The sequence below is a fragment of the Raphanus sativus genome, chromosome 9, assembly GCF_000801105.2.
Source record: "Raphanus sativus cultivar WK10039 chromosome 9, ASM80110v3, whole genome shotgun sequence".
Taxonomy (NCBI): domain Eukaryota; kingdom Viridiplantae; phylum Streptophyta; class Magnoliopsida; order Brassicales; family Brassicaceae; genus Raphanus; species Raphanus sativus.
Genome location: NC_079519.1, coordinates 32,430,709 through 32,456,020, shown reverse-complemented (window position 1 = coordinate 32,456,020; position 25,312 = coordinate 32,430,709). Strand labels below are relative to the sequence as shown.

At 36.3% G+C, this 25,312-nt stretch overlaps 7 protein-coding genes across 7 annotated transcripts; 5 read left to right on the top strand and 2 right to left on the bottom strand.

Moving 5' to 3' along the window:
• Positions 1 to 1,365: 1,365 nt before the first annotated feature.
• On the bottom strand, positions 1,366 to 2,628 carry LOC108823843 (50S ribosomal protein L15, chloroplastic). Its single transcript, XM_018597130.2, has 3 exons — positions 2,148 to 2,628; positions 1,829 to 1,980; positions 1,366 to 1,746 (listed from the first exon to the last, which is right to left on the bottom strand). The coding sequence occupies exons 1-3, from the start codon at positions 2,587 to 2,589 to the stop codon at positions 1,516 to 1,518; spliced, it is 825 nt and encodes a 274-aa protein (XP_018452632.1). The 5' UTR covers positions 2,590 to 2,628; the 3' UTR covers positions 1,366 to 1,515.
• A 1,210-nt stretch (positions 2,629 to 3,838) lies between these two features.
• Positions 3,839 to 5,201, top strand: LOC108825757 (mitotic spindle checkpoint protein MAD2). Its single transcript, XM_018599109.2, has 6 exons — positions 3,839 to 4,051; positions 4,149 to 4,279; positions 4,357 to 4,477; positions 4,556 to 4,659; positions 4,747 to 4,868; positions 4,967 to 5,201. Exons 1-6 carry the CDS (start codon positions 3,960 to 3,962, stop codon positions 5,024 to 5,026), a joined length of 630 nt encoding a protein of 209 aa, XP_018454611.1. The 5' UTR covers positions 3,839 to 3,959; the 3' UTR covers positions 5,027 to 5,201.
• A 344-nt stretch (positions 5,202 to 5,545) lies between these two features.
• Positions 5,546 to 8,785, bottom strand: LOC108828462 (F-box protein SKIP14). Its single transcript, XM_018602168.2, has 3 exons — positions 7,430 to 8,785; positions 5,817 to 7,364; positions 5,546 to 5,720 (listed from the first exon to the last, which is right to left on the bottom strand). The coding sequence occupies exons 1-2, from the start codon at positions 8,198 to 8,200 to the stop codon at positions 6,888 to 6,890; spliced, it is 1,248 nt and encodes a 415-aa protein (XP_018457670.1). The 5' UTR covers positions 8,201 to 8,785; the 3' UTR covers positions 5,546 to 5,720; positions 5,817 to 6,887.
• Positions 8,786 to 10,394: 1,609 nt separating this feature from the next.
• LOC108827034 (stemmadenine O-acetyltransferase) lies at positions 10,395 to 11,906 on the top strand. The gene has a single exon (XM_018600379.2). The coding sequence runs from the start codon at positions 10,445 to 10,447 to the stop codon at positions 11,819 to 11,821; it is 1,377 nt and encodes a 458-aa protein (XP_018455881.1). The 5' UTR covers positions 10,395 to 10,444; the 3' UTR covers positions 11,822 to 11,906.
• A 5,026-nt stretch (positions 11,907 to 16,932) lies between these two features.
• LOC108824297 (regulator of G-protein signaling 1) lies at positions 16,933 to 20,061 on the top strand. Its single transcript, XM_018597697.2, has 11 exons — positions 16,933 to 17,008; positions 17,118 to 17,239; positions 17,476 to 17,596; positions 17,672 to 17,735; positions 17,818 to 17,902; positions 17,974 to 18,047; positions 18,124 to 18,404; positions 18,934 to 19,172; positions 19,246 to 19,370; positions 19,447 to 19,568; positions 19,662 to 20,061. The coding sequence occupies exons 2-11, from the start codon at positions 17,160 to 17,162 to the stop codon at positions 19,857 to 19,859; spliced, it is 1,389 nt and encodes a 462-aa protein (XP_018453199.1). The 5' UTR covers positions 16,933 to 17,008; positions 17,118 to 17,159; the 3' UTR covers positions 19,860 to 20,061.
• Positions 20,062 to 20,472: 411 nt separating this feature from the next.
• Positions 20,473 to 23,615, top strand: LOC108823750 (ultraviolet-B receptor UVR8). Its single transcript, XM_056995328.1, has 6 exons — positions 20,473 to 20,791; positions 21,199 to 21,457; positions 21,540 to 21,889; positions 21,957 to 22,370; positions 22,648 to 23,032; positions 23,101 to 23,615. Exons 2-6 carry the CDS (start codon positions 21,227 to 21,229, stop codon positions 23,341 to 23,343), a joined length of 1,623 nt encoding a protein of 540 aa, XP_056851308.1. The 5' UTR covers positions 20,473 to 20,791; positions 21,199 to 21,226; the 3' UTR covers positions 23,344 to 23,615.
• Positions 23,616 to 24,450: 835 nt separating this feature from the next.
• LOC108836779 (anther-specific protein BCP1-like) lies at positions 24,451 to 24,845 on the top strand. The gene has a single exon (XM_018609883.2). It carries the CDS (start codon positions 24,483 to 24,485, stop codon positions 24,843 to 24,845), a length of 363 nt encoding a protein of 120 aa, XP_018465385.1. The 5' UTR covers positions 24,451 to 24,482.
• The last annotated feature ends 467 nt before the right edge of the window (positions 24,846 to 25,312 follow it).

Below are 25,312 nucleotides of genomic sequence, written 5' to 3'. Positions count from 1 at the left end.
GACATCATTGTTGATACGTTAAAGCATAAGCACCATGACGTAGCACTTTAAATGGCCTTTTGAATATAGTAGTCATGTGGAACATTTGGTATCTGCTTTTTTTTTATTAGAAGATCTAGAATTTTATTATATAATTATGACCAAGAACTTTCGGACAGCAAAAAGAAAGAAAAACAAAGACCAAAGGCCTTGTGAAGAACTAGTAGTAGTGGTTAACGTGGAAAAATGTACTATTGCGAATATTTATTCGTAGTTTTTTATTCGTAGTGGTTAACGCGTTTGTTTTGGAAGAATATTGGATTTTTTTTCTTTTTCATGGGTTTCCCAATAATATAAGCACTAATTGTGATATTGGTTTTTTTTTTTTGAACTGATTGGTGTTTTGAAAAATCATGTTACTCATTTCCTTACCAGAAAATAACAGAATTATGTTAATAACTCGAAATGAATATATATATTTTTTTTTCTTGACATCAATATATATATTATATATATATAAATAATATATTACATATCTGACGTCTATCTATATTCTAGTAGATTACTTGAAAATTGGTTAAACAATGACTTTTTTTTTTTTGGACAAAAGTTAAACAATGACTAATATGTCGTGAGGCAGAGATTAAACATCCGAACAGAAAGAAAGATTAAACAAAACCCTCACATCAGCAAGCAGGCATCGGAAAACATATGATCATGGGCCCGCATAGGCTTTAGCTAACAATGCATTGGATTTGGGCTCTTTAGTGGACAACTTACATTAGACACGTTGAATAAATAAAAAGGCAAATCTACTAAAATAAATCGAGTCAATTCCTCTCGCGTTCCTATATTTCATTTTTTTAATCTCTACTAAGACAGTTTTTTTTTTAATTTTATATGTCAAACAGAAAATCATAAAATTAAATTGGAAAGGTGAATATTTTTTATTTGATTTATAGAATTTGATAAAAATATTTCAAAAATAAATAAAAAAAAAACTGTTTTTTCATATTTTCACGAAAATCATCAAATATGATCAAAAAACTGTTTTTTCATTATTTTTTATTTGATTTGGAATTTTGGATTTTGATAAAAAAATAGAATTATGGAAAAAGGTATAGAAGATCAATCGAATTCATAGAAGATTGAGAAATAGGAGTATGAGAAAAGTTGACTCAAATAAATCAGTCTCTTGATGAAAAAGAGTCTGGTACTCGAAGACGTGTGAGAAGAAGAAGAAGAACTTCACTGATGATAATGAAGAAGAACGTTATGGCTCTCTTGCAAGGGGAAACATTGTAGTAATAACTCCCTACTCGTGAAATATATTCCGTAACATTTTGTTGGAGATTGAAAAATAATGTAATACAGTTTTACAAAAACTTTCTGATAAGGATTTTACTCATAAACAACAAAATGTAAATTTCTTCACCATACATAAAGAGAGAAAAGGAATTGTAGATTTTAGCAAAGACAAAAGCTAAAACTATATCTGCAGCTTTACAACATTGAAGAGCTTGAAAATGAACAAGTTCAAGCCGAAGCTGCAGGTTCTGAAGCTGCTTCAGCTGCAGCAGCTCTCTTCTTAGCAAAGTATTCATCTGCTCGCGCTTGGTTCTTAGCAACCGATGGCTTCACCCATTTCTTTCTTCCGGGCAACACAGTGAGTGTACAACCCGAAGCTTCAAGCTTCTCCTTTGCTGATGTGGAGAAAGCACGAGCTTTGAAGGTGAGCTTCACGCTTAGTTCTCCCGTACCAAGAATCTAAAACCCAAAGCGTTTTAATAAAAGAAAATCAGTATATATTAGTATTATTATTTTTCTCCTCTCAGGCACGCACACAAACCTTAAGAGGGAGTTTCCTTTCCCTTCCAGAAGGATTGATCAAACCCTTTTGCTTCAATGTCTCCAGTGACACTTCATCTCCATCTTCAAACCCAGCCGTTTCGATGTCTTTGAGATTCACTGGCACGTACTTGGGTAACCCTGCACGCATACCTGTTCAAACCACACAGTAACACCAGTGTTAACATCAGGAAACAACCAAGCAGTTTCTTGCATTAAACAGAGAGCCTCGACATTTCATCGAACACTTAGTCTACACAAAAGTTGGATACTTTTTCACACATTAAAAAAAAACAAAAGCAAAAACCTTTATTTACTACCTCCGGCGATTCCTCTGAGTTTCGGAAGACGGCGATAGAGAGCGGTTTGACCTCCTTCAAAGCCTCTCATGATCCCAGGACCAGACCGCGACTTCTGTCCCCTCATCCCGAACCCGCAGCTCGCTCCTTGTCCCGCGGAGATACCTCTACCCTTTCTCTTCGCCCTCTTTCTCGAACCGGGTTGTGGTCCGAGGTTATCCAGACGGAACCTCTCCGAGCTCATCACTGCTGCTGCTTCCGGAGAGGTCGCCGCCGTTTGGTTCATCACAACGAGAGGTCTCGCGATTCGACGATTGTGGTGGAGTTTGAGAGAGAGGATCTGGTGAGATGGGTTTGCTCCTAAGACGCTTACATTGCCCTTGAATGAAGTGGTAGGGAACGAGAGGCGGGTGATGAGAGAGTTTGATGAGATGGAGAGAGGAACAGCCATGGAGGAGGGCATCAACAACAACTACAGACGAAAGCTTCACAGGATAAGATGACGTCCCTGATAATAGAGAGATAACTTCCTTGGACCAGCTTAAAATGAAACGGCGTCGTGTAAGCGTTTGCACTCGATTGTTTACTGGGCTTTTCAGACAACATTTTGGCCCATTTTGATGTTCTATTGAAACTACAAGTGGCTTAAACCAAGAGAACTGGATCTTCAATCAACGCACTTCATTTCGTCAATCATAAATTTGTTTATCAAGGATTTCTATGGATCTTATATAGTTTTAGTTTAAATTATATGTATTAACGTTTAACAAAATTAGTAGATCAATTAAAGGATTAATAAAGTAAAAGCAATAAACGTGAAAGTTACTACTGTTATTATAAGTGGAAACTAGATTCTAACCCGCCCGACTGGGCGGGTGTTATTTTTTTCAACAATATACCATTTATAAATTTTTCTGTTTTGGATATGTCGTAAAACTATTTTGTACGTGTTTCTATATGTTAGAGTGTGTTCATTTTGTATCCTTGTTTGATATATAATAGATAGCGACATCCTTTTTTAAACGGATCATCTATTCTATTAAATTTATTAATACAATTTATTAACTTGTATGATTATCTAAATGACCACAATAAAAATATATCTAAAATACAAACATTATTAATGAAATTACCACTAATGGAGAATTATATATATGTATATAGCATAATATAGTATATCTTATAAGAAAGATATAATAATTTGTTAACAATTGGCCCATTTAAAGGAGAAACAAAATTAAAATTTTAATACTTTTAATTAATTGTTAGGGAAAGAAAATAATAAATTATAATAACAATTATTGTTATGATATTATTATGCAAATAGATAAATATCAGTTGTGATTTCTAGGAAATGGTCCAATGTAACTTTTAAATGGTAGATAAAATCTGTACTTCTCTTTTAATAGAGAAGATTGGTGTTTTCAACTAAACCAGAATAGTTAGAAACAAAAAACTAAACCAGAAATAAATCATATTTCTGCAAAATCCTACTATAATTTGAGGAAAAAATAGTATGTTGATCTGATTAACATAAACATTTCTATTTGTTCGTTAATATAACTAGAAATATCAAAAACCATTGCTAGTTTCCAAAAATTGGAACATTTAAAGTAGTAGTAAGTAATTAAACAAGTAGCCGTTGTAAGCGCATTACCCAGAAAAGACTAGCCGTTACGCTCCCATTTATATCTCCCTTTTATCGAGTCATCATTTTTTCTCAAATCAAATCATCCAAAAACCCTAATCGACGCTTACGAATCCAATTCGCTTCCACACAGAACACAAATACAAATTTTCAAAATCTACAGATCCTTTCGTTTTTTGCTTCAAATGGCTTCCAAAACCGCGGCTGCTAAGGACATCATCACTCTCCACGGATCTGCCGCCATCGTCAGCGAGTTCTTCTGCTACGCTGCCAACAGGTGAGAGAGAGAAGAGAATATCAATCGATTTCAATTTTTGGGGTTTTCCGATATTGAATCTGATTTTATAGTTGTTGTTGTGTGTGTGAGTATATAGTATACTGTACAATAGAGCAGTATACCCAGAGGAGAGCTTTGTGAAAGTGAAGAAGTATGGTCTTCCCATGCTGCTTACTCAAGACGAATCCGTCAAATCCTTCTTATCCAATCTCTCTTCTCAGATCTCCGGTAATAATAAAAAAATAAAAAAGATTCTTTCTTCCCTTGTGTATAGAGACTGATCATATACTGTTTGTTGGTAAAAGAGTGGCTTGAAGCTGGGAAGTTGCAGAGAGTGGTGTTGGTGATAATGAGCAAAGCTACTGGTGAAGTCTTGGAGAGGTGGAACTTCCGTATTGAGACTGATTCTCAAGTTGTTGACAAAGGGTCTGTCTCTTTTATTGAACTGTTTATTGAAGTTTTGTTTTTTCCGGAGTATGAATTTTTTTTGTTTATTGTTTTCAGTGTGTCGAGGGAGAAGAGTGATAAGGAGATCATGAGGGAGATCCAAGCTATTATGAGACAGGTTGCTTCCAGCATTACTTACTTGCCTTGTCTTGATGAGCCTTGTAAGTGAACGACCAAACTCTTGGAAACTAATTTGGTTGGTGTCTCTCTATTTTGGTTTTCTAACTTATCATTGTTTTGTTTTTTAGGTGTGTTTGATGTGTTGGCGTATACAGACACGGATGTGGCTGTTCCGTTCACGTGGGTGGAAAGCGATCCGAAGCTGATTGCTAATCCACAGATGGTTAAGCTACACGGTTTTGATACCAAGGTGAGTTGAACAAGAATAACAAGGAGGAATGAATATACTGACTACTACGTTCATTTTGAAATGTTTCTTTAACCGCAATGGTTTTTAATTCTTTGCAGATTCACAAAGTGGACACCCTCGTCTCATACAAGAACGATGAATGGGATGAAGAAGAGTAACTAACACAAGTCTCATGCTCAGCTCAACCACCGTTTTCCTTTTCTCATGTTCTTGAATGTCAAGTGAATCCTTTATTCACCTATCTGGTTTTCTGTTTTTCTTCTTTCCGGATCGTTTCAGAATAATGTATCCTTGTCGTTCATGTTTGTTCAATAGTTATCAGCTTTCTGGTTCTCTCTCTGTCCCTTGCATTGACACCATGGTGTTTACAAAACGAAAACAAATCCTTTCACATCGACGGAAAAAAATGATTCTCCTAGTTTTTTCCTGGGTATTATTGTCTATTATCCAACCATACTATCTCCCTAAGGTTGTGGAGATGGGATTGTTATCGTCTTTGTAGAGAAAGCAATCGGACAAGGCTTGTTGGAAACAAAACATGATTCTAGTTCTGTTCTTCCTCACTCAAAGAAAGAAGAAGAATATTAGACGATGGAGATACAAACAAACACTCCCAGCTGTCTCAACATAACTTATATAGTCTCTTAACTTGTTTATTGAGTTGCATGAACAGAAAATAATACAAAGTTACAATCTTTTTTATTTTTAATTTATAACAAATGGATGTCTAAAGCCAATACAAATCTTTATGACAATTGTTCAACGAGATAAAAGCAAACATATTTATGTAAGTACATAGTTTCTAAGATAGTTGGAAATGATCTCCATTGAGATTTCACCAAAGTGGCACACCTGAAAGAAAAAAAAAAGTCTTGGATTCAGTATCATGTTTAAGAAACATATGTCCAAGAGAGCAGAGATCATATCTATGTATATATGCAAATTTACCTTCACTAAAATGGACTGCATGATCTCTGTCAAGAATGCAGACTAACCATATTGTCTTAATGATCATCTGCTTCTTAATCCACATGTAGAACTTATTGTCTTCCTTTTACGGCTTCAGCAAACCTTAAACTCCTCTTCTGTAAGTCTCCAAATCCAAACTCCAACCCACAAAAGCAGATGAAAAATCAAACTCTTTCTTGGCTTTTCCTTTTACACAATCTTTTTCTTTATCCTGAACTTTCCCAAAACCAACTAAAGCCCCACTCATCAAGATGGCAGACACCAATCTGTTCTTCATAATACGACTCTACCTCTTTCTAACTTATAGCAGAGAAATACTCTTCTCGTGTTCTTCTCCAAGTCTCCAACTCCCACTCCATCCCACAAAAGCTGATGACAAAATGACACCACTAAAGACTCTTTCTTGGCTTTTCCTTTTACACAATCTTTTTCCTTATCCTGAACTTTCCCAAAACCAACTAAAGCCCCACTTATCAAGATGGCAGACACCAAATCTGTACTTCATCCCACTACTCTACCTCTTTAACTTATAGCAGAGTAGGAAAGATTCTTCTCTAAGTCTCCAACTCCGAACTCCAACCCACAAAGGCTGATGACAAATCACACTACTGAGTCTCTATCTTGGCTATCCTTTTACATAATCCTTTTCTTAATCCTGAACTTTCTCCAAACCAATTAAGCCACACACTCATCAAGATAGCAGATGCCGCCCTTATCCTTCATCACCCTACTCTTACCTTTTTCTAACTTATAGTCGAGTAAGAAACACCCATCTCGTACACTATAGTCTTTCAAATCTTTCTAACTAACACATAACAAACTCTTCTTGTGTAGTCTTCACCCACCAAAACTACTCTGCTTCTTTCTTCCATATTCCTATTTTTAATTCTAACATTTCTCTATCCACAATAACCATATTAATATATGTACATGATACTACGGCACCTACATCCATGGGCAGACACATTTCCCCCAAACTACACCACACCAATGAAGATCCGAGCCACTCAATTCAGAGTGAAAAGAAAAGCTCAGATGGAACTTTCCACCTCAAAGAGGTAACTTAGGAGACTGCTTCGAACAATCAGCGCACAAAAACTCCAGACAAAACGTTTCTTCGTATTCACTGTCATTGATGCACCGACCACACTGAAAACACCTCTGTATGCAAAGAGAACAAGCACGACATTCCTCCTTTCCTTTACAATCTTCTGCTGGACAGTCGTACACAAGCCTAGCGTTCTGACATTTTGGGCACATCTCAATATCTAGCACCCGGTCATCATCATCATCGCAGGACACACATGAGGAGTCTCCTCTATGGTAAAAACGCGGCTTCTGTGTAGACAGCTCCACGTTACTGTCAACGTCTAATAAGCCAAACAATTCATCGTAGTGATCTTTAGTAACTCCAAAGATGCCACCGATCTCCAACTGCTTCACTTGAAGCTTCCCCGCAGACGTCAGATCTCTCAAGATGCTCAAAACACCATCGATAGTGATTCTTGTGCATCCAGACACGCCAAGCTGCCAATCACAAAATAACATTAGGCTTAAAATAATATAAGCTTACAGATTTAGTTAATACTCACCTTAACTACTTGTGGGTTACGCTCCAAGACCCGCTTAAGACAATCATCTGTAACTCTCGAGCAATCTACGAGCCTCAAACACTGCATAGTGCCCTGAGCCCTCTCGGTTAACTGCAGAAGAGCCTCATCTGTGATCTTCTCATTCAACGGTTGACAAATGTGGATATGTTTCCAGAGCAGCGAGTCATCACAGACAGTGGCATGCAGAGACTTGCAAACCATACTCGCTGAAAGAAGATCCTTCACTCCCAAGTGATAAAGACAAAAACCAAACGCTGGATGAACGTGTGCATTCTCACCCGCATCACTGGTGGTGCAGCGATCACTGCTTTCTCCAACGCTGTTGTGTAATGACCATGACCCATTACTGCACACATTGCTGCTCTCTGGAAACTCCTGAAACCGCATTGCATTGTTCCAAATGAAACTCAACCCAGCAAAGAGCTGGTGTTGGCTGCTGCCGTCACCGACCCAAATCTCATCTCTCCCATACTGGCTACAATCAACCTCCAGATCCTCAAGCCATCCAGTAATAGCAGTGAAAGTATTGTTGATATCCATGCCAAACGGATCAGAGGGCAAAACATCAAGTATGTCAACAGAAGCTGAATCTCCAGCATAGTCAACAAAGCAATCACCTCTATCAATACTTGAACACCAAGACTGGTTAAAAACATCACCGTTCCTCTCAGAAAGGCCATCAGCAAGATAACCATTGGCTATCTTCATTGATTCAGAAAAGTGCTGCCTATGTGAAAAATTTAACGCCATTCCTAAAAAAAATCACTTTGTACAGAGACTACCTAAAAAAAAGGTGAAACTAAGATCAGATCCGGACAAAAGCTATCTTCTTTTTTTTTAAAGGTAAAATGATGAGATCTAAGGAGAAAGGAGACTCTTTTGATTTCAGATAGCAGAAAAAAAATAATAGGCACTGAATTTTTTCAGAGCTTCCTTTTGTTTTAGAAAGTAATAAGAAACCCTAAGAGACGAAATTGGTGGCAGAAGAATGAATGAATTAGGGTTTTCAGTAAAACCGAAATTGAAAACGGGATAAAGAGAGAGACTTTCTGATCTGATTGAGTAAACCAGAGAAACCCTTTTCCTTGCCACACGAACCCTCGTCGCGAAATGAACAAGATCTCGTTTTTTTCTGATTGGGGCAATCTTAATAACTTTCGAATTGGATGTGTAAACGACGTAGCGAGTTTCTTCCTTCCTGGTTAAGCGAATGAAAGAGAGTTAGAGAGAGAGACGGGTTGGGTGAAAATGAAATTGGTCGACGGAGAGGAAACGACGAGAAAAGTGTGGGAGAAGAATCTCTCTTTTGGGGTCGAGATGATTTTACGAGGGAGAGAGAGATAGGATTTGGGTAAAAACGGTGAAATCGTCAAAAGTCTTTAGAGAGATGGACACGTGTCGGTTATCATTCTGACTCGCTATTTGATTTGTCAACAAATTGGGATACTTGATTTTAGTACACCCTTCAAATAGTAGTAACGAATTTGTTAGGCAACAAACCTCTCTTATTTTATTTCATCCAGATTTTGTAATTAATACAATTTTTTGTTGCAAAATTCGGAAAAATATGTTTTCTATTACCAATGGAGAAAATTGGTATGTTATTCCCAAAATATTTGAAATACAATTTAATATTCTAATATTATTTGCATAAAACTATTCCTCAACTAATAATTGATTACCTGAAATAAGAAACAAAACAGTCAATTGTTAACTAATGAACAAAAAAATTTACTGTTTGATTAACTTTTTAATTGTTAAATATTCTAATCATAATTTGTGCAATGACAATTAGTTGGAGAATATTTATACATATATAATTGAATATCTAGTTTAATGACTGAAAATATTTGAGGAACTAAAAACAACAATCTTTTCAGGTGATTTCTAAAATAATTCCTAGTTAAAAATATTGAACCAATATACAAGATACTCAAACTACGAATAGAACATAAACTCTTTCCTTACTAGTCTTGGTCCCTCTAAGATAAACTCAAATGCTTACCTAACTAACTACCACCAACAGCTTTCTTACGGCGTTGTACAGTTTGTTCAGAAAAGATAGTAAGCTGGCTGATACCGTCATTAAAGGGTTGTTGAAGGACTGGCCGGTTACTAGTAGCTCCAAAGAAATCATGTTCTTGAATGAACTGGAGGAGATCTTAGAACCAACTCGGTTAACAGAGTTTGAACGGTCTATGATTCCGCTCTCTCGCCAACTCAGTTTCACTTACCATTTTTGTTAAGAGCCTTGAACTGTTTACACGAATCTTACTACTTGTGTGTATTTAGGTAGCTGAACGAGCTTTATACTTATGGAACAGTAATCATGTCAGTGACTTTGTGAGACTTGACCGAATCAGGCTGTGAAGAACTGGACGGAGAACGTTCTCAAGGTTTTGTCTGATACAAATCCAGAAATGTTCCAAGAATGTTTGCGCAAGTTTCAAGAAGATCAGCTAAATGCAGAGGATACCAAGAAGAAGAATGGAGAAACTTGGTGACAGCTAGAGGAGACTGTTGCTTCAAAAGGACACACATCAATAGCGAAGTAAGAGCTTTGTCTCTACACTTCACACGATACAAAAACAAAACGGTTTATGTTTTGTTTTTGCTGGTCTTTAGCATGCAGTTTACACTTTACATGCTTGTTTGCTTCAAGTATCTGGTTTTGTTAAACAGTGTGAGAGATGTTAGCCAGATGTCTGTCCTCTTTCAGTTCTTGATTTGTCTGTATACGTCTGTTCATGCAAACACAAGACACAAATTTTCTATTGTCTGAAAGTCATTTAGTTGACTCTAATATTAATATTATTTCTGATGATCTCATTCTAGTAACAGCTTTGTTTTCTAGTGTACAGAGGATCTATTGGCATTTTCCTGCTAGCATCTTTGGCTTTTGTCTGTTAAAACTATCTGTTACAAAAGGTTTATCCTTCTTCTTCATCATCATCTAACAACAAGACCTAAAGACACAAAACAAAACTCTCTGCCATGACTCTTACTCGGTTTTTCGTCAGAAGGATTCACCAGAAAAGTCTTACAAGAGTCGAAGTGATCTCCAGAGATATCATCAAACCATCATCTCCAACACCAAACCACTTAAAGAACTTCAAACTCTCTCTTCTAGAACAGCTCGGTCCAACGATCTTCGGCCCCATGGTGTTCTTCTACTCAGCTAACAACAGAATCAAACCAACTCAACAACTTCAGAACCTCAAGAACTCCTTATCCCAGACCCTAACTCACTTCTACCCGCTCGCTGGACGGCTTAACGGCAACATAAGCATCAACTGCAACGACTCTGGCGCCGACTTCCTTGAAGCGCAAGTTAACTCCCCGCTCTCAAACCTCCTCCAAGATCCATCTTCAGAGATCTTAGACCATCTGATCCCCACATCAGTCGATTCAACAGAGGCAAGAACCAAGTTACTTCTCGCGCAAGCAACGTTCTTCAAATGCGGAGGCATGGCTATAGGAGTCTGCGTCTCTCACAAACTCACCGACGCTACTTCCGTCGGCCTATTCATGAAGAGCTGGTCAGCAATCTCTTCCCAAGGATCGATCCAAACCGTTGGATCCCCTGTTTTCGACACTTGCAAGATCTTCCCACCTGGTAACTTCTCAGAGTCCTCCCCTGCTCCGGTCGTCGAACCGGAGATCAAGACGAACCAGACTCTTTCGAAGCGGTTCGTCTTCGATTCTCGGAGCATCGAAGCTCTCCAAGCGAGAGCTTCGAGCTTCGAAGTGACTCAACCCACAAGAGTCGAAGCTGTTTCGGCTCTTATATGGAAACTTGCGATGAAAGCAACGAGAACCGTCTCGAGAACATCGAAACCGTCGGTTCTCGCGAGCTCCGCTAGCTTACGCTCTCGCGTCTCTCCTCCCTTCACCAAGAACTCGATCGGGAACCTCGTGAGCTACTTCGCGGCGAAAGCAGATGAAGGAGAGAAACAGAGGAACCTCCAGAGTTTGGTCGCGGAGATACGGAGAGCGAAACAGAGGTTTCGAGATGATCACATACCGAAGCTTGTCGGAAACGGAGACGCGACGGAGGTCGTATGTGACTACCAGAGAGAAGCGGGGGATATGATCGCGAGCGGTGGTTTTGATTTCTACATCTTGACGAGCGCGTGCCGGTTCGGTTTGTATGAGATTGATTTCGGTTGGGGTAAACCGGTTTGGTTTGCGTTTCCTTCGGTTAGACAGAAGAACATCGTGGCGCTTCTTGACACGAAAGAAGGCGGCGGGATTGAGGCTTGGGTGAATTTGAATGAGCAAGAGATGAAGCTTTTTGAGGAGGATAGAGAGTTGCTTGATTTTGCTTCTGTGAATCCTGGTGTCATCCAGCCTTTTCTCCATGTTCTCTGATTATTATATCCGGTTTAGTGATGGAAACCGGATCTGTTTGTTTGAATTGGTTATGTGTTGAGCCTTTGGATTTTCGATTTCAGTTAAAGCGTGGAAATGAAAATGTATATAAAAATTAATAAAAACCATGTTTGTTGTTCGGAGCAGAAGTCATTTAAGCAAATTTCCGACAAAAATATGTAGTGTGTTTAAAGGTTACCGCTATTTACAACTGTGATTTAAGGGTTTTACACAAAAATTAAAAGAATTGTCAAATTTTCTGTTTTATTTTTATTTAATATATTTTTATTTTGTTCTGTTAATTAATAAATTAAAAAAGAAAAATAAAAATTGAAAAATTTATCAATTATGTGCTTGGAAACATAAAACGATATTTATAGTGAAACAAAATTTAAAAGCTAAAACAAGCGGAAGAATTATTAGATTTTCCATTAAAAAATACTTTTAAATAACCCTAAAAAAAATTGTTCCTTACAGACGGACAAATATAGTCCATAAATATCAAAATGACTAAAATGTTTTATTCTAAAAATAAATATATATTTATAGATGTAGAATTAACTAATCTAGACTTTAGAGTTTAGAGTTAATATATTGAGTTTTTGAATGAGTTTAAAATTTTAAAAAATAAAATATAAATATTAAAAGTTTCAAAGTAAAAAAAAATTAAAATAGTTTTTTTAAATTTCAAAAAGTTTTAAAATATAAAAAATTGCAGAAAATTTATAAAAAATTATAAAAGAATTTATAAAAAGTTTGAATTTAAAAATATATAATTTGAAACTATTAAAAATATTTTTTTTATCTAGGGTATAAGAATTTTTTGATTTTTTAATAAAATATATTTTCATCATTTTCTTTTTCAGAAGCTTTTTTGTGATAAAACTTATAAATAATCCATTTGAAATAATTGCTCTTTTCCATTTATTGTGAAAACTGTCTTCTCATAATCAGCTGTTATTAATTAGTGTTGGGTATAATGATAAATGATGCTTAATTAATTAGTTTGTTGCCATAAATTATTAGTCTTATTATTTTTTAATCCCCTATATATTAAAAGGGATGCATTGTCAATAAATGCATTCACATTGGTTTTGATACATGGCGCTCTCTTATGAGTTTGGGAGAAACGAATCCAACGTGTCATCTTAATAGCGATTTGGAAGAGAATTTTTTTACTCACTTTCCTTTCCGGCGACACACCAATAATTATACCTTTTCTTCGATAACTTGCTTGACGACAGATACAGCGACCGTCTCAGCTTCTTCAAATGACAGATCCTGCACCAATGTTAAAGGGATCTAACTGTTAGAACAATTAAGTCATAGTGAGGAATTAATTATTTTACAAGTTCTCAAGTTACTTTGTTGAATTGATCTTGAAGAGAACTATAAGCTCCTTCTGAGCCTGAACCAATCGCGTTTGTGTTTCACTGCCAGAATGTTGCCGATGTATCCGTGTAGTACCTATAAGAAGACCGCGTCGTTTGACAAATGTGATCAACTAACAAGTGGATCATATGGTTAGAATAAGGCTTATACTTACAAGCTCGGTCCGTTTTCGTCATCAGCAGCAATGAGAAAAGAGACTATAAATGGTCGAGACTGCGTAAAACATGGAAGGAGAAAGAGAATCAGACTCATGTAGAAATGTAACGATCAAATGAGAACTCTAAGAAATAAACAGATCAAATGTAAACAGTAAAACCAGCCCGCGAGAGGTGATACGCTTCTCGACAGCAAGCACAACTCCCTCTTTTGTCTTCACTCCAATTGCAGTAGAACCGAGCTGTACTTCTCCCACGCTTATCAGATACTCCATAACTAAAATCAACAATGTAAATCTAGACAATAGCAAAAAAAAAAATGTGTTCGAAACTCTGCAATACTCTAACTCTAACCAATATAAAAAACACACTTAATCAAATCATTATTAAAGAAACCCACTAAATCATCATCAGTGAAGAAGCCTTTCTTCAACTTCTCTCAATGATGCTACAATCTATTCTCTACAGCTTCAATGGCAACAGCTCCTCAATATAAAAGAGATATGAACTCATTATTTCAACTCATAAAAATATCAATTAAACGTTTGTAGACAAGATTACTTCATCAAAACTTTTTAATATAAAATCGGGATGAACGTGGAGTGCATGCTTTTACGTGTTTTAAGTATGAAGTTGCGATTATAGAGTCATTTATTATACAATTTTGGTTAACAATTGCGAACCAAAGCAATGGTAAAAAGGTGAACCCATTTGGACCGATAGCCGAGTTCTCCTACATATGTCGGTCTATTTTAAACTTCATTTAATAGGTCTGCCTTTCTGTGCAAGATAAATATATGTTATTAATTTTAGAATATTTCGAAGGTATATATTATGGAAAATTTAAAATCGAAGAGTGTTTAGCACGCGAAAAATATATGGGATTGAATGCAGCATTAAAGGTTTCCTTGCATATTACTACTAGGTTTACTGAACCTATAAAAGCAAAGCTACTTCCATTCATCTTTGTAATTCCATAGACTCGAAACATAACATCTTTTACTCATTCTTCTATAATGGCTGCGATAACTGCTGTGTGTGATTTGAAACCATTCAAATCAATGTGGAAGATCCGGGTTAAGATCATACGTTTGTGGAAATAGTATTCTGCTGCTGGTGGCCTAACGATTGAGATGGTTTTAATCGATTCTAATGTATGAAAACCTTACTGCCCAAATTTTCTTAATTTTATATATGTCTCTATGCTTTATTCATCGTGGTCTAACCAAAATTTTGATGAAATAAACTTCTACAGGGTGTTAAGATTAATGCGTCTGTTAAAAAGGATTTGGTGAATCAGTTTGATTCATTTCTTTCAGAAGGCAGTTCCAAGATTTTCATCAACTTTACTGTCATCCCCTCAGGTGGTTCATACCGAACAACTATTCATCCCTACAAAATTGGATTCTTTTCCACCACCCGTGTGAGGTTTTGTGATGATTTGCCCATTGAGTTAACTGGTTTTGAACCAGTCAACTACAGGGACATTCTCGATGGGACACTCAATACCGACTATTTGGTTGGTATGTTATCTCATTTTGCTAATTTCATTACAATTTGCACAGTAGTTGTTTCCATTTTATATGGTTCACTCATATAAAGTGTGTTGCTTACGGAGCTCTAGCCCATAATTTAAATGCGTTCTGGCCTTCGACTACTGAAGATGTTGTCGTGTGTGTTCTAAGGTTATGGCGAATTGAATGGGGAACATGTAATCTATATTTACTCACACTCTTTTATACTCAAAATATGTCTTTTGTCTTATAACTGTTCAAACTACTTTATAGGTGACTTCAAATATGTTACAAACTTACAAGGTGGTTCTGAATTTCTATTTGATACTGATATTCCAGATATTCAGTTCTTCAAAGCGCAGTAAGTATATTGTAATAAGTTGGTTATTACTTATGAGTACTATATATAAAACTGGATTCTCCTAATAGTTCTTTCAATTTGTGCTATGCATGATTCCATTCATTGAATTCTGAAGTATCGAAGATGTTTTATTATATTTTTAGTTTAAAGTTGGTTTTAATAATACTATTTAGACTAATCTTTGTAATAGCAAGGATGAGATTTGCATCTTTTTAATCATGAAAATTATTTTTATTATATTTGATTAGTTATATCTATTTTGGTGTCTTATTTTTAGTTCATAATGTGTACCCTACACGAAATTATCCTTGCTTGATCGTATTCAATGTATTTATCTTATTCGTGTTATTGTATTGTAGATACTAGAAAGTTGTAGTTAGCTAGACCACTTACCTTAACAACACTGTTGTTGTTGCTTCTTCTATGGTAAGCTTAAGACCTTCCTCTCTGCGATCTCTGTTTTGATTACTTCATTGTTTGTACTATAGATGCGTTTTTGAAATATGAACTCGCAGCACAACCATCACTTGCACTCGCCGTTTGTACATGAAAAGTCAGAGTCAAAAAAAATATTCACAAAATTAATGGTAGAATTAAAAATGTGAAATCTGAACGATACAATCTGAATGATAAACAAACATATATATTACCGGAAACAATAGTTAATGAAAACAAAATAGATATAGAGATGAAACCTTCTGGTGAAGACCGACTGGTCGAGATTTCTCAGACTTCTCTTCATTGATCAATCCAATCAAGCTTTTGGGTCGAAATGTTGAAGATATAATCGGGAGGAATGAATGAAGAAAATGTCGTGATGGAATCCATTGGATCGTAATCCGCTATCGCATCTTCTAGCACTGGTCTCCAAACAAACAAAAACGACAGGACCACCTGACGATTATCCAAATTCTGTTGGTCTGTCGCGGTGAGGAAGATACCCTAAACGGTATAAGACGGCGTCATTTTACAGATGAGATGTTTAACTTTGTTTTGATAAGGACTTATTGTCGATATAGTTGTTGGACCCATTTTTATTTGACATTCAAATCGAAGCCCAATAAAAATATAAATTTCCTGATAATTAGTAAATAAACACAACGAATTGAGCCTATATTAATTAATTGAACACAGCCCAATTCATATTCTATTAATGTTTTAATTCGTAATTAAAACATATGAATTGTTATTTACTTATTTTTGGTTAAAATTTTGTATTTTATTTGTTATATTAAATAACAATTCTTTCAATATTTATTAAATTTATTTATATATATATATTCATGCAACATATTTAATTTTCTTTAAAGACACATAAATATTTATATTGAAGTTATTACGTATGTAACTATACATAAAGTTGTTTTTATTATGATTCTTATGGAAATTATAAAATTGAAAAGATTTGTTGACATTAGGAATGTCTTCAAAATTATTGTAACATTCAACCAAACAATTATAAACAGTCTTCTCATTAACACCAAAAAAATAAAAAAAAACTTGAACATTGCAACGAACTAAATAAAATTAAACATTAAATAATCATGTCCAAATATCATCCCCCTCGATTTAAAAAAATCGAAAACAAAACCTAAAACCAAACTTATACCCAAAATTAATATAACACCTCAAAAATAACCTCATTCCGCGCAAGGCGCGGGTCTTATCCTAGTTTTAATATAAAGTGAAGAAAAGTGTTACCGGAAGAGGAAAAAGTGTTGTCTGGTCAAAAAAGGTCAGCTGGGAAACAGAAACGTGAACAATGGTAAGACTGAGACGTCGTTCTTTGTGCCAATTGGTGAATTTTCAAAGCTGTAATCTTTTTTTTTTTTGTGGTTTCCCAAATTTTTCCAACTTCGATAAACTCCAAAAAGAAAAACCAGAATTGAGTGGAGGAGAAAGAGCTGATATGCAAAATGGTGAATGGATGTGCTAAACGAGGTGGTTGTCCTAGCGATTACGTCGCCGTTTCAATAGCAGTCATCTGCTTCTTCGTGTACCTTCCTTCCTTCTTCTTTCTTGAGATGGTTTTTACTTATAAAACTTTTGGGGTTAACCGTTAAATGTTGATATCTATGAAGTGGCTAGGATGGGGAACTTAGATGTTTCAGATACTTATGTCTAATGATCTTGATTTGAAGTCATTTAGTGAAACTTGATCTTAATTAACTTTCTAAGTTCTGTTATTTCTCTATTAGCTGATTCTATCTGCTTGTTTATATATATTACCAGGCTGCTGTCTCGATCGTTCTTACCATGTTTGATACACAAGGCTCCTCGTAATAACAGTAGCAGTTTCTGGATCCCTGTCATTCAAGTCTTCTCCAGCTTCAACCTTCTCTTCGCTACTGTGGTTAGACAACTTGACGTGTATAGTTTCTTTCTACAGTAATATTTCAAAAAACTCACTGATGTTTACTCTTTTCAGATGTCCATTAATCTGCTTCAGTTCAAGACGAAACACTGGTGGCAATATTGCTACCTTTGGTCAGGTTTGTTTGTAACACAATGTGTTCAGAAACAAATGGTTGGTTCCTTGTAACAGTTTGATCAATGTACCGTGTTTTGTTTCAGTGTGGGTCCAAGGACCACTTGGGTTCGGTTTACTGATGAGCTGCCGTATAACTCAGGCCTTTCAACTATACTTCATATTTGTCAAGTAAGAATAAATCTGGATAGTCCTATAACTCTCTATCGATTGGTTTATTTATTTTTCTTTATGACTTGTAGGAAACGTCTACCTCCTGTTAAATCATACATATTTCTTCCACTTGTTTTATTACCATGGATCTTTGGATCTGCAAGTAAGAGTTCTCTAAACTTTATGCAAGTGTTTCTGTTTCTTTTTTTGGCTCACAATCTTTTTGATTCTGGTTTTAGTTATCCAGGCAAAAAGGCCTCTGGACTCTCAATGCCACATGGGTCTTGAATGGACTTTACCAGTTACAGGCCTACATGCTCTTTACGTCCTTGCTTTGCTTGCTTTAACAAGAGCTATACGTCACGTGGAGTTTCGTTTTGATGAGCTTAAGGATCTCTGGAAAGGGATTCTCGTCTCAGCTACTTCAGTCGCTTTATGGGTAACATCATTTGTGTTGAATGAGATTCATACAGACACCTCTTGGCTTCAAGTGGCTTCAAGATTTGTGCTCTTAGTCACGGTATGAACCTCTAACAAGATTCTCTGCTTATCATAAAGTATTTCAAACTAGTGCTAGGCACTTGGGTTTTCGGGTTGGTGTATTTAGGACTCGTTTAGGAACCTGACATTTTTCGACTTCAATCTATTTATGTAGTTTTCCGGTTCGGTCGGGTTTCTTTTATTTTTATAAAACCCAAAGTAAGAACCGATTAGAAATAGTTCCGGGTTGGTTCGGGTTTAAAGCCCCAAAACCTTTAAAAAGCTCGAAAACATGAGTTAAACCTGGAAAAGCCAAAAAAATATTCGGATAGTTTGATTTTTTTGGATATTTTTATCTATAAATTAAATATATTCAAATTAAAAATAATTAATATTTTATTATATTTAGAATAGTTGGGTATTCGTCTGGTTTTCGGTTTCAATTTTTTGGGTTAAAAGTATAAGAACAATTCAGATTTTTGTAACTTTTGGTCCGGTTATGGTGTTAGTATTTTCGGTTCGGTTTGTGTTCGGTTTTAATATGCTCAATAGATTCTGTTTTTTTGTAGGGTGGTATTCTTGTCATTGTCTTCTTTTCCATGTCGAGTCACCAACCTCTTCTCTCACAAATCAGCTTTAAGAAGAGAGAACACTTCGAGTTTCCAAGAATGGGTCTAGCTCTAGGCATTCCTGATAGTGGACTACTGTTTCGTAAGGAGGAGTTTCGACCCGTTGATCCAAACGAGCCACTTGATAAGCTTCTTCTCAATAAAAGGTTTCGCAAGTCGTTTATGGAGTTCGCTGATAGGTAACACTCTCTTTTGATGTCTGCCTTCATGTTTCCACATTTTAATATAAGGTTGTAATCTTTATAACCTTAGCTGCTATGCTGGAGAAACATTGCATTTCTATGAAGAAGTATATGAACATGGCAAAATCCCGGAAGGTGATTCTATAAGAAGAATCTACATGGCTAGACATATCATGGAGAAGTTCATCGTCGCAGGTTTTTTATCATCTTCTTTAATTCTTCCTCTTTCTTCATAAACAGGTCTCAGGTGTTCTCTCTTTAATAAATGTAGGAGCGGAAATGGAAGTGAACGTATCACATAAAACCAGGCAAGAGATCTTAACCACTCAAGATCTAACTCACACTGATCTCTTCAAGAATGCGTTAAACGAAGTGATGCATTTGATCAAGATGGTAAAAATAACATTCTCTCTTTTACTACTCTCTTCGCCTTGAGAAAGTTTTTAACTCTCTTTGACTCTCTCATTTTACTCTATTAAATCGAAGAACTTAGTGAGAGATTACTGGTCATCCATCTTCTTCATCAAGTTCAAGGAAGAAGAGACAATGGATAAGGAAGGATGGAGTTTCTCTCCTCCAAGGATGAGTTCATCAGTTCAAGGCTCTGATGATCCTTTCTATCAAGAACATATGTCAAAGAGTTCCACCACTTCTAGATGCAGCAGTCCTGGTCAAAGACTATAAACCGGTACTAATCCATAACCTAAACCGTGTTTTTTCTTAACATACAGTATCTTGATGTTTATATAGCAATACAGTCCATATAATCAATCTCTTAACGTTTCTTGTACATGTCTTTTTCTATAATGCTCTGTTCTGTTTTGATTATTATTATCTTCACTTGTAATTTTCATATTAGAATATTATTTTATAGATGTAGCCACAACTTGCACGTTGTATTGTAGTTTGCTAGGTTGGTATTGCTTCCAAGCTTATACATATCTTCTTATCAAATTTTGTTTAGTTCATAAAAGTTACAGAAACATACACTAACTCAGTTTCATAACTGTTAGAAAGAACCCCAGTTGTATTCATTGTCAATGTCATCATTAAATGAAAACCAAACTATTAAGATGGATTAAATTGTGTATACAAGTAAAAAAAAAAGTTGTGTATACAAGTAAAAAAAAAGACCTTGAGGATGTCATCATAGTGATCCACTATGTCAGGATTCACGAGTAGATCCTTTGGATAACTTGTTCCACCACTCAAACCAAACCCCTGTTTTGGATGCACACGTATGTATGTATACATGCATTCATATATGAATCATGATGCTATAACTCAAAGAGATCTTAATTGCTATTAACAAAAACCGCATAAAGAGACACCACAACAACTATCTTTCCTCCTCTTTCATTTCACTTCCCTCAACGCAAACTTTGCAGACTTTCCGAGGATTAAAACAAAAAGAAAAAAACTGTAACTAAAAAAGGAGAAATTTGCGGTAATTCTTTTGTGAAATTGGATTCCGTTTCTTCACCGTCAATTCTCTAGAAAACATTCCTTTCATATCCCTTCTTTTTCTTCTTCTATGCTCTGATCAGACAAGATAACATCATAACAAAACCAAAACTAAGAAAGGCTCTTCTTGCTGGCTGTAAAAAAAACCTGAGGTTCGGTTCTTGTTAAAGTTCTCACCTTTTTTGATCCTTTAGCTGTGTTGTTCGATTTGACTATCTGGGTTTGTGTTTGATCATAGTGATCGTGTTCAGATCCTCTTATCGTTATTAATAACTAACTTCTCTTCCAAGTTGATTTCCTTAGTCCTTACAGAGATTCTTTCTCTGTTCTTATTTAGAAATAAGAAAGAAAAAAGTAACCTTTTTCGTGTTATAAACCCATAAATTTACTTCCTTTGTTTTCTGTTTGATGATCATGACTTGGATCCTTACTGGGTTTTGTGTTTCCTCTATAGAATCAAAAGCTTTGGAACTTGTTGATCCAAAGTCTATAGTCTTTTATTTTATTTATGTCTTAGGCTAATCAAAATGTGACTTGTCTTTTAATTTGTGGTTTATAGATAAAAAAAACCCGTGTTCTCTCTCACAATGGATGCTACAAGGAGTGGAGGAACTCCAGGTTTACAGTATCATAACTTACCAGAGCAACCGGTTGCTTCTCCTCCACCTCCTCTTGTGACTCCATTTCAGAGACAAAAACGTCATTGCTTTGGAGAAGACTCAACTCCTGGAGAGTTTCCTTTAGCAGCTAGCCCTTCCATTGTCCTTCATGTTCTCACTGAATGTAGATTAGATCCTCATGACCTCGCCAATCTTGAGGTTCTTTATTTCGATCTTTTACTAAAATATTTCAAGAATTTAATGTCTCTGCTGATTTGTTTTTTGTTGTTGTTTGTTTTAGGCAACATGCTCCTTCTTTAGCCAGCCAGCAAACTTTGCACCGGACTGTAGTCTATCCCTACCGGAGCTCGCTGCTCTCGACATGTGTAATAAAAGGACGGTTTTCAAGCCGATGAAGGAACAAGAGCGTGAAGAAACGAAACGTAGATGCGGAGGATCATGGAAACTGGTGCTTAGGTTCTTGCTGGCTGGTGAAGCGTGTTGTAGAAGAGAGAAATCTCAAGCTATCGCTGGTCCTGGTCACAGCATTGCCGTCACATCCAAAGGACAAGTCTACACCTTCGGTTATAATAACTCTGGACAGCTAGGACATGGCCATACCGACGAAGAACCTCGGATTTTGCCCATCAGGTTATGTCAGTTGATTTAGTGTTACACAACTGAAAGATGGTTTCAACTGGTCTGGTGTTTTGTGCAGATCGTTGCAGGGAATCAGAATCATCCAAGCAGCAGCTGGAGCTGGTCGGACGATGCTGATAAGCGACGATGGGAGTGTTTACGCTTGTGGGAAAGATTTGTTCGGTGAAGCTGAGTACGTCGGAGGAGGGCAAGGGAGCAGCAGACCGGTTACAACAACTCCTCGGCTCGTGACATCTTTAAAGAACATCTTCGTTGTGCAAGCAGCTATCGGCAACTTCTTCACGGCTGTTTTGTCCAGAGAAGGAAAGGTTTATACGTTCTCGTGGGGTAATGACAGTAGGCTCGGTCACCAGACCGAGGCTAATGATCTCGAGCCACGTCCTTTGTTAGGTCCGCTAGAGAATGTACCTGTTGTTCAGATTGCTGCTGGTTATTGCTACCTTCTTGCCTTAGCTTGTCAACCAAATGGCATGTAAGTTCCTTTCTATACACTCAAGGGCACGGGATATCTATTCTATTAAAATAGAAAATGATCTATTGATAAATGTTATATCTAATTATGTATTTTATTTATTTAATGGATTATCTTATCAAGTTAAATTAATATTAAACACAAATAAAATTACAAAAAATCAAATATAAAGTTAAATTAAACTTGTTAAAAAAATTAAATTAAACAAAAAATTAAAACAGAAAGGCGGATCAGAATCTAGTAAACAATTTAAAGTTTTTATAGCATGGTTTTTTAGGTCGGTTTATTCGGTTGGATGCGGTTTAGGAGGCAAGCTTGGTCACGGGTCGAAAACCGATGAGAAGCATCCTCGGGTTATTGAGCAGTTTAAGGTATTGAATCTGCAGCCTAGGGTGGTCGCAGCGGGTGCTTGGCATGCGGCGGTGGTTGGTCAAGATGGAAGAGTGTGCACTTGGGGTTGGGGAAGATACGGCTGCTTAGGACACGGTAACGAGGAGTGTGAGTCAGTGCCTAAAGTTGTTGAAGGGCTAAGCCGTGTTAAGGCGGTTCACGTCGCGACGGGAGATTACACTACTTTCGTGGTCTCGGAAGATGGCGATGTGTACTCTTTCGGTTGTGGTGAATCTGCTAGTCTCGGCCACCATCCAGTCCTTGATGAACAGGTTACCTATAAACAAACGCCTTACTTGCGTAGCAAGTTAAATCTGATCTTGTGTTTTTTTTTTTGTAGGGTAGTAGAAATGGGAATGTGCTGAGTCCAGCGGTGGTAACATCGCTGAAACAAGCGAAGGAGCGGGTGGTTCAGATTAGTCTAACGAACTCGATATATTGGAACGCTCATACCTTTGCGCTCACGGAATCGGGGAAGCTGTTCGCGTTTGGTGCGGGTGATAAGGGTCAGCTTGGAGCAGAGCTTGGTCGTGACCAGACAGAAAGGTGTTTACCTGAGAAAGTAGATATCGACCTCAGTTAGCGGTTGGGCAATTTGTTGCCAGGAAATTTGCGTTTGACATCAGGAAAACGCTAGGAAATTGCGTTTTACTTTGTTATATAGTTCTTAAGACTTTGGATGGTTGTACAAATGGGGTGGGGGGGACATAAGTTAAGAACTTGTCTTAACATTTTCATTGTATAGGCTTTTTAAGGTTTATTCTAACTGTTCGTGGGTCATGTTTTAGGTTATCTTGTTAATAATTGTCGAATAATTTCAGTTAGTCCGTTTATTGCAAGTTCAGTTTATATCTTCATTTGAATATATCCCTTAATAAGGGGAAGGTGGATCATGGAAGTATGTTAACTTGTGAAACACGGGAGTGAAGTAATATCGCATGATCTAGGGTTTATACTTGTTGACAATCTTGTACCGTAATTCTACTGTAGAAGAAGGTGTATATGTTTACCAAAAAAATAATGATGTGTGAAATTAAAATGAATTTCTAAAAGTTTAAGTTTATTTTCTATCATCCAGATCTCCTAAAATCCCTTCAAATCACTTTAAAATTTTGTAAAAACAGATTTGTACAATTTACTCAAATCTCACATCCTTGAAATACTTATTGGATTTCATAAATATAATAATTTCGTCATATTTTTTTCTATTTTTCTTCCTAAATATTTGATTTAGTATGCCTTCGTAGACTTGGAGTTCTATTAATTAATTTTTTTTTTGGTTATGTTTTGTTGGACTCCAAATGGTGACCAAGGGAATGTTTGAAAATAGCTAATTCCTTAACATTCCTTACAATTTACACCATTTACAAGGAATATTTGTTACATATAATTTTTTAACATTCCTTAAGATTTAAGGAATAAAAGACTACAATTATTCCTTATCAAATTAGAAGAGGAATTGATTTTCCTTTTATTTTATTCCTTTTCATTTTTTTTCCTATTCCTTTTATTCCTTTTGTGGTTACCTGAGAGCCAAAATAAATTGTTTTTGTGAAAATTCTAAGGCAGTGATGGAAGTAACTTAAATTAGGTGTTAGACGTATATGCCGTTAGTTTTTTTTTTTTTGGCAAACCTTAAACTTAGCATCTTGATTGAGCTAAAACATTTGTTAAAAAAGTTTTTTTTGGGATTATTAACTAATTAATTAACTAACTACGATAATGGCGCCCCTTCCCCTACTTCTCCTCCTTCTCCTCTTCGTCACCGCCTCCGCCGTGATGGTATCAGCGGCAGAGAAACCACCACCTACGACCACAGCCGAAGCCCCCGCCGCAACAACTCCAACCGATGTAGAGGAGGTTCCAGCTGGAGACGACAACGCCATCGGAAATACTGACGACGATGCAGCTGCTACTCCCGGAGATGATGACGTGGCAGTCGCGGGTCCTATCGGAAGCGATTCTTCGTACGAAAAATATCCGCCGGCTCAGCAAACGCAAACTTCCGGAAGCTGTGTGACATGCACGATTGGATTTGCTGTTATCTCTGCTGCCACGGTTGGATCGCTCTTCTTGATTTTCTGAGCTACATTATGGTGCGTGAGATTAAGGAAAGTATAGTGATAATTGTTAATGGATATTTTTGTATTATTTTCTTGTAGATGCATGTAAGTATATTCATTTTGCTTCTCCCCTCATCTATAAGATTGGGATGGTACATTTCACCACATCATAATACTTTCTGTATGTGATATCATATCTATGGTTTATATAGTTTCACAATATGTTGTGAATATCCCAAATCTAGTATTTTCGTGCATGGTACCTAACGACAGTAACCACTTTTTTCACTTTTTTCACGTAGGTAAATGAAGAGACAATGAGAAGTCATGAAAGAAAGACAAGTTGTTTAACCAAACAATGGTAGTCTATATGGTAAAAGTTGATTTAGCTAAAGTAAATCGTTTAGTCATGAGTTTTGATGGGAGTAAAATTACTGATATTGATCAGTAACAAATTTTTGATGAAATTATGCTTAATTTATAACTCAT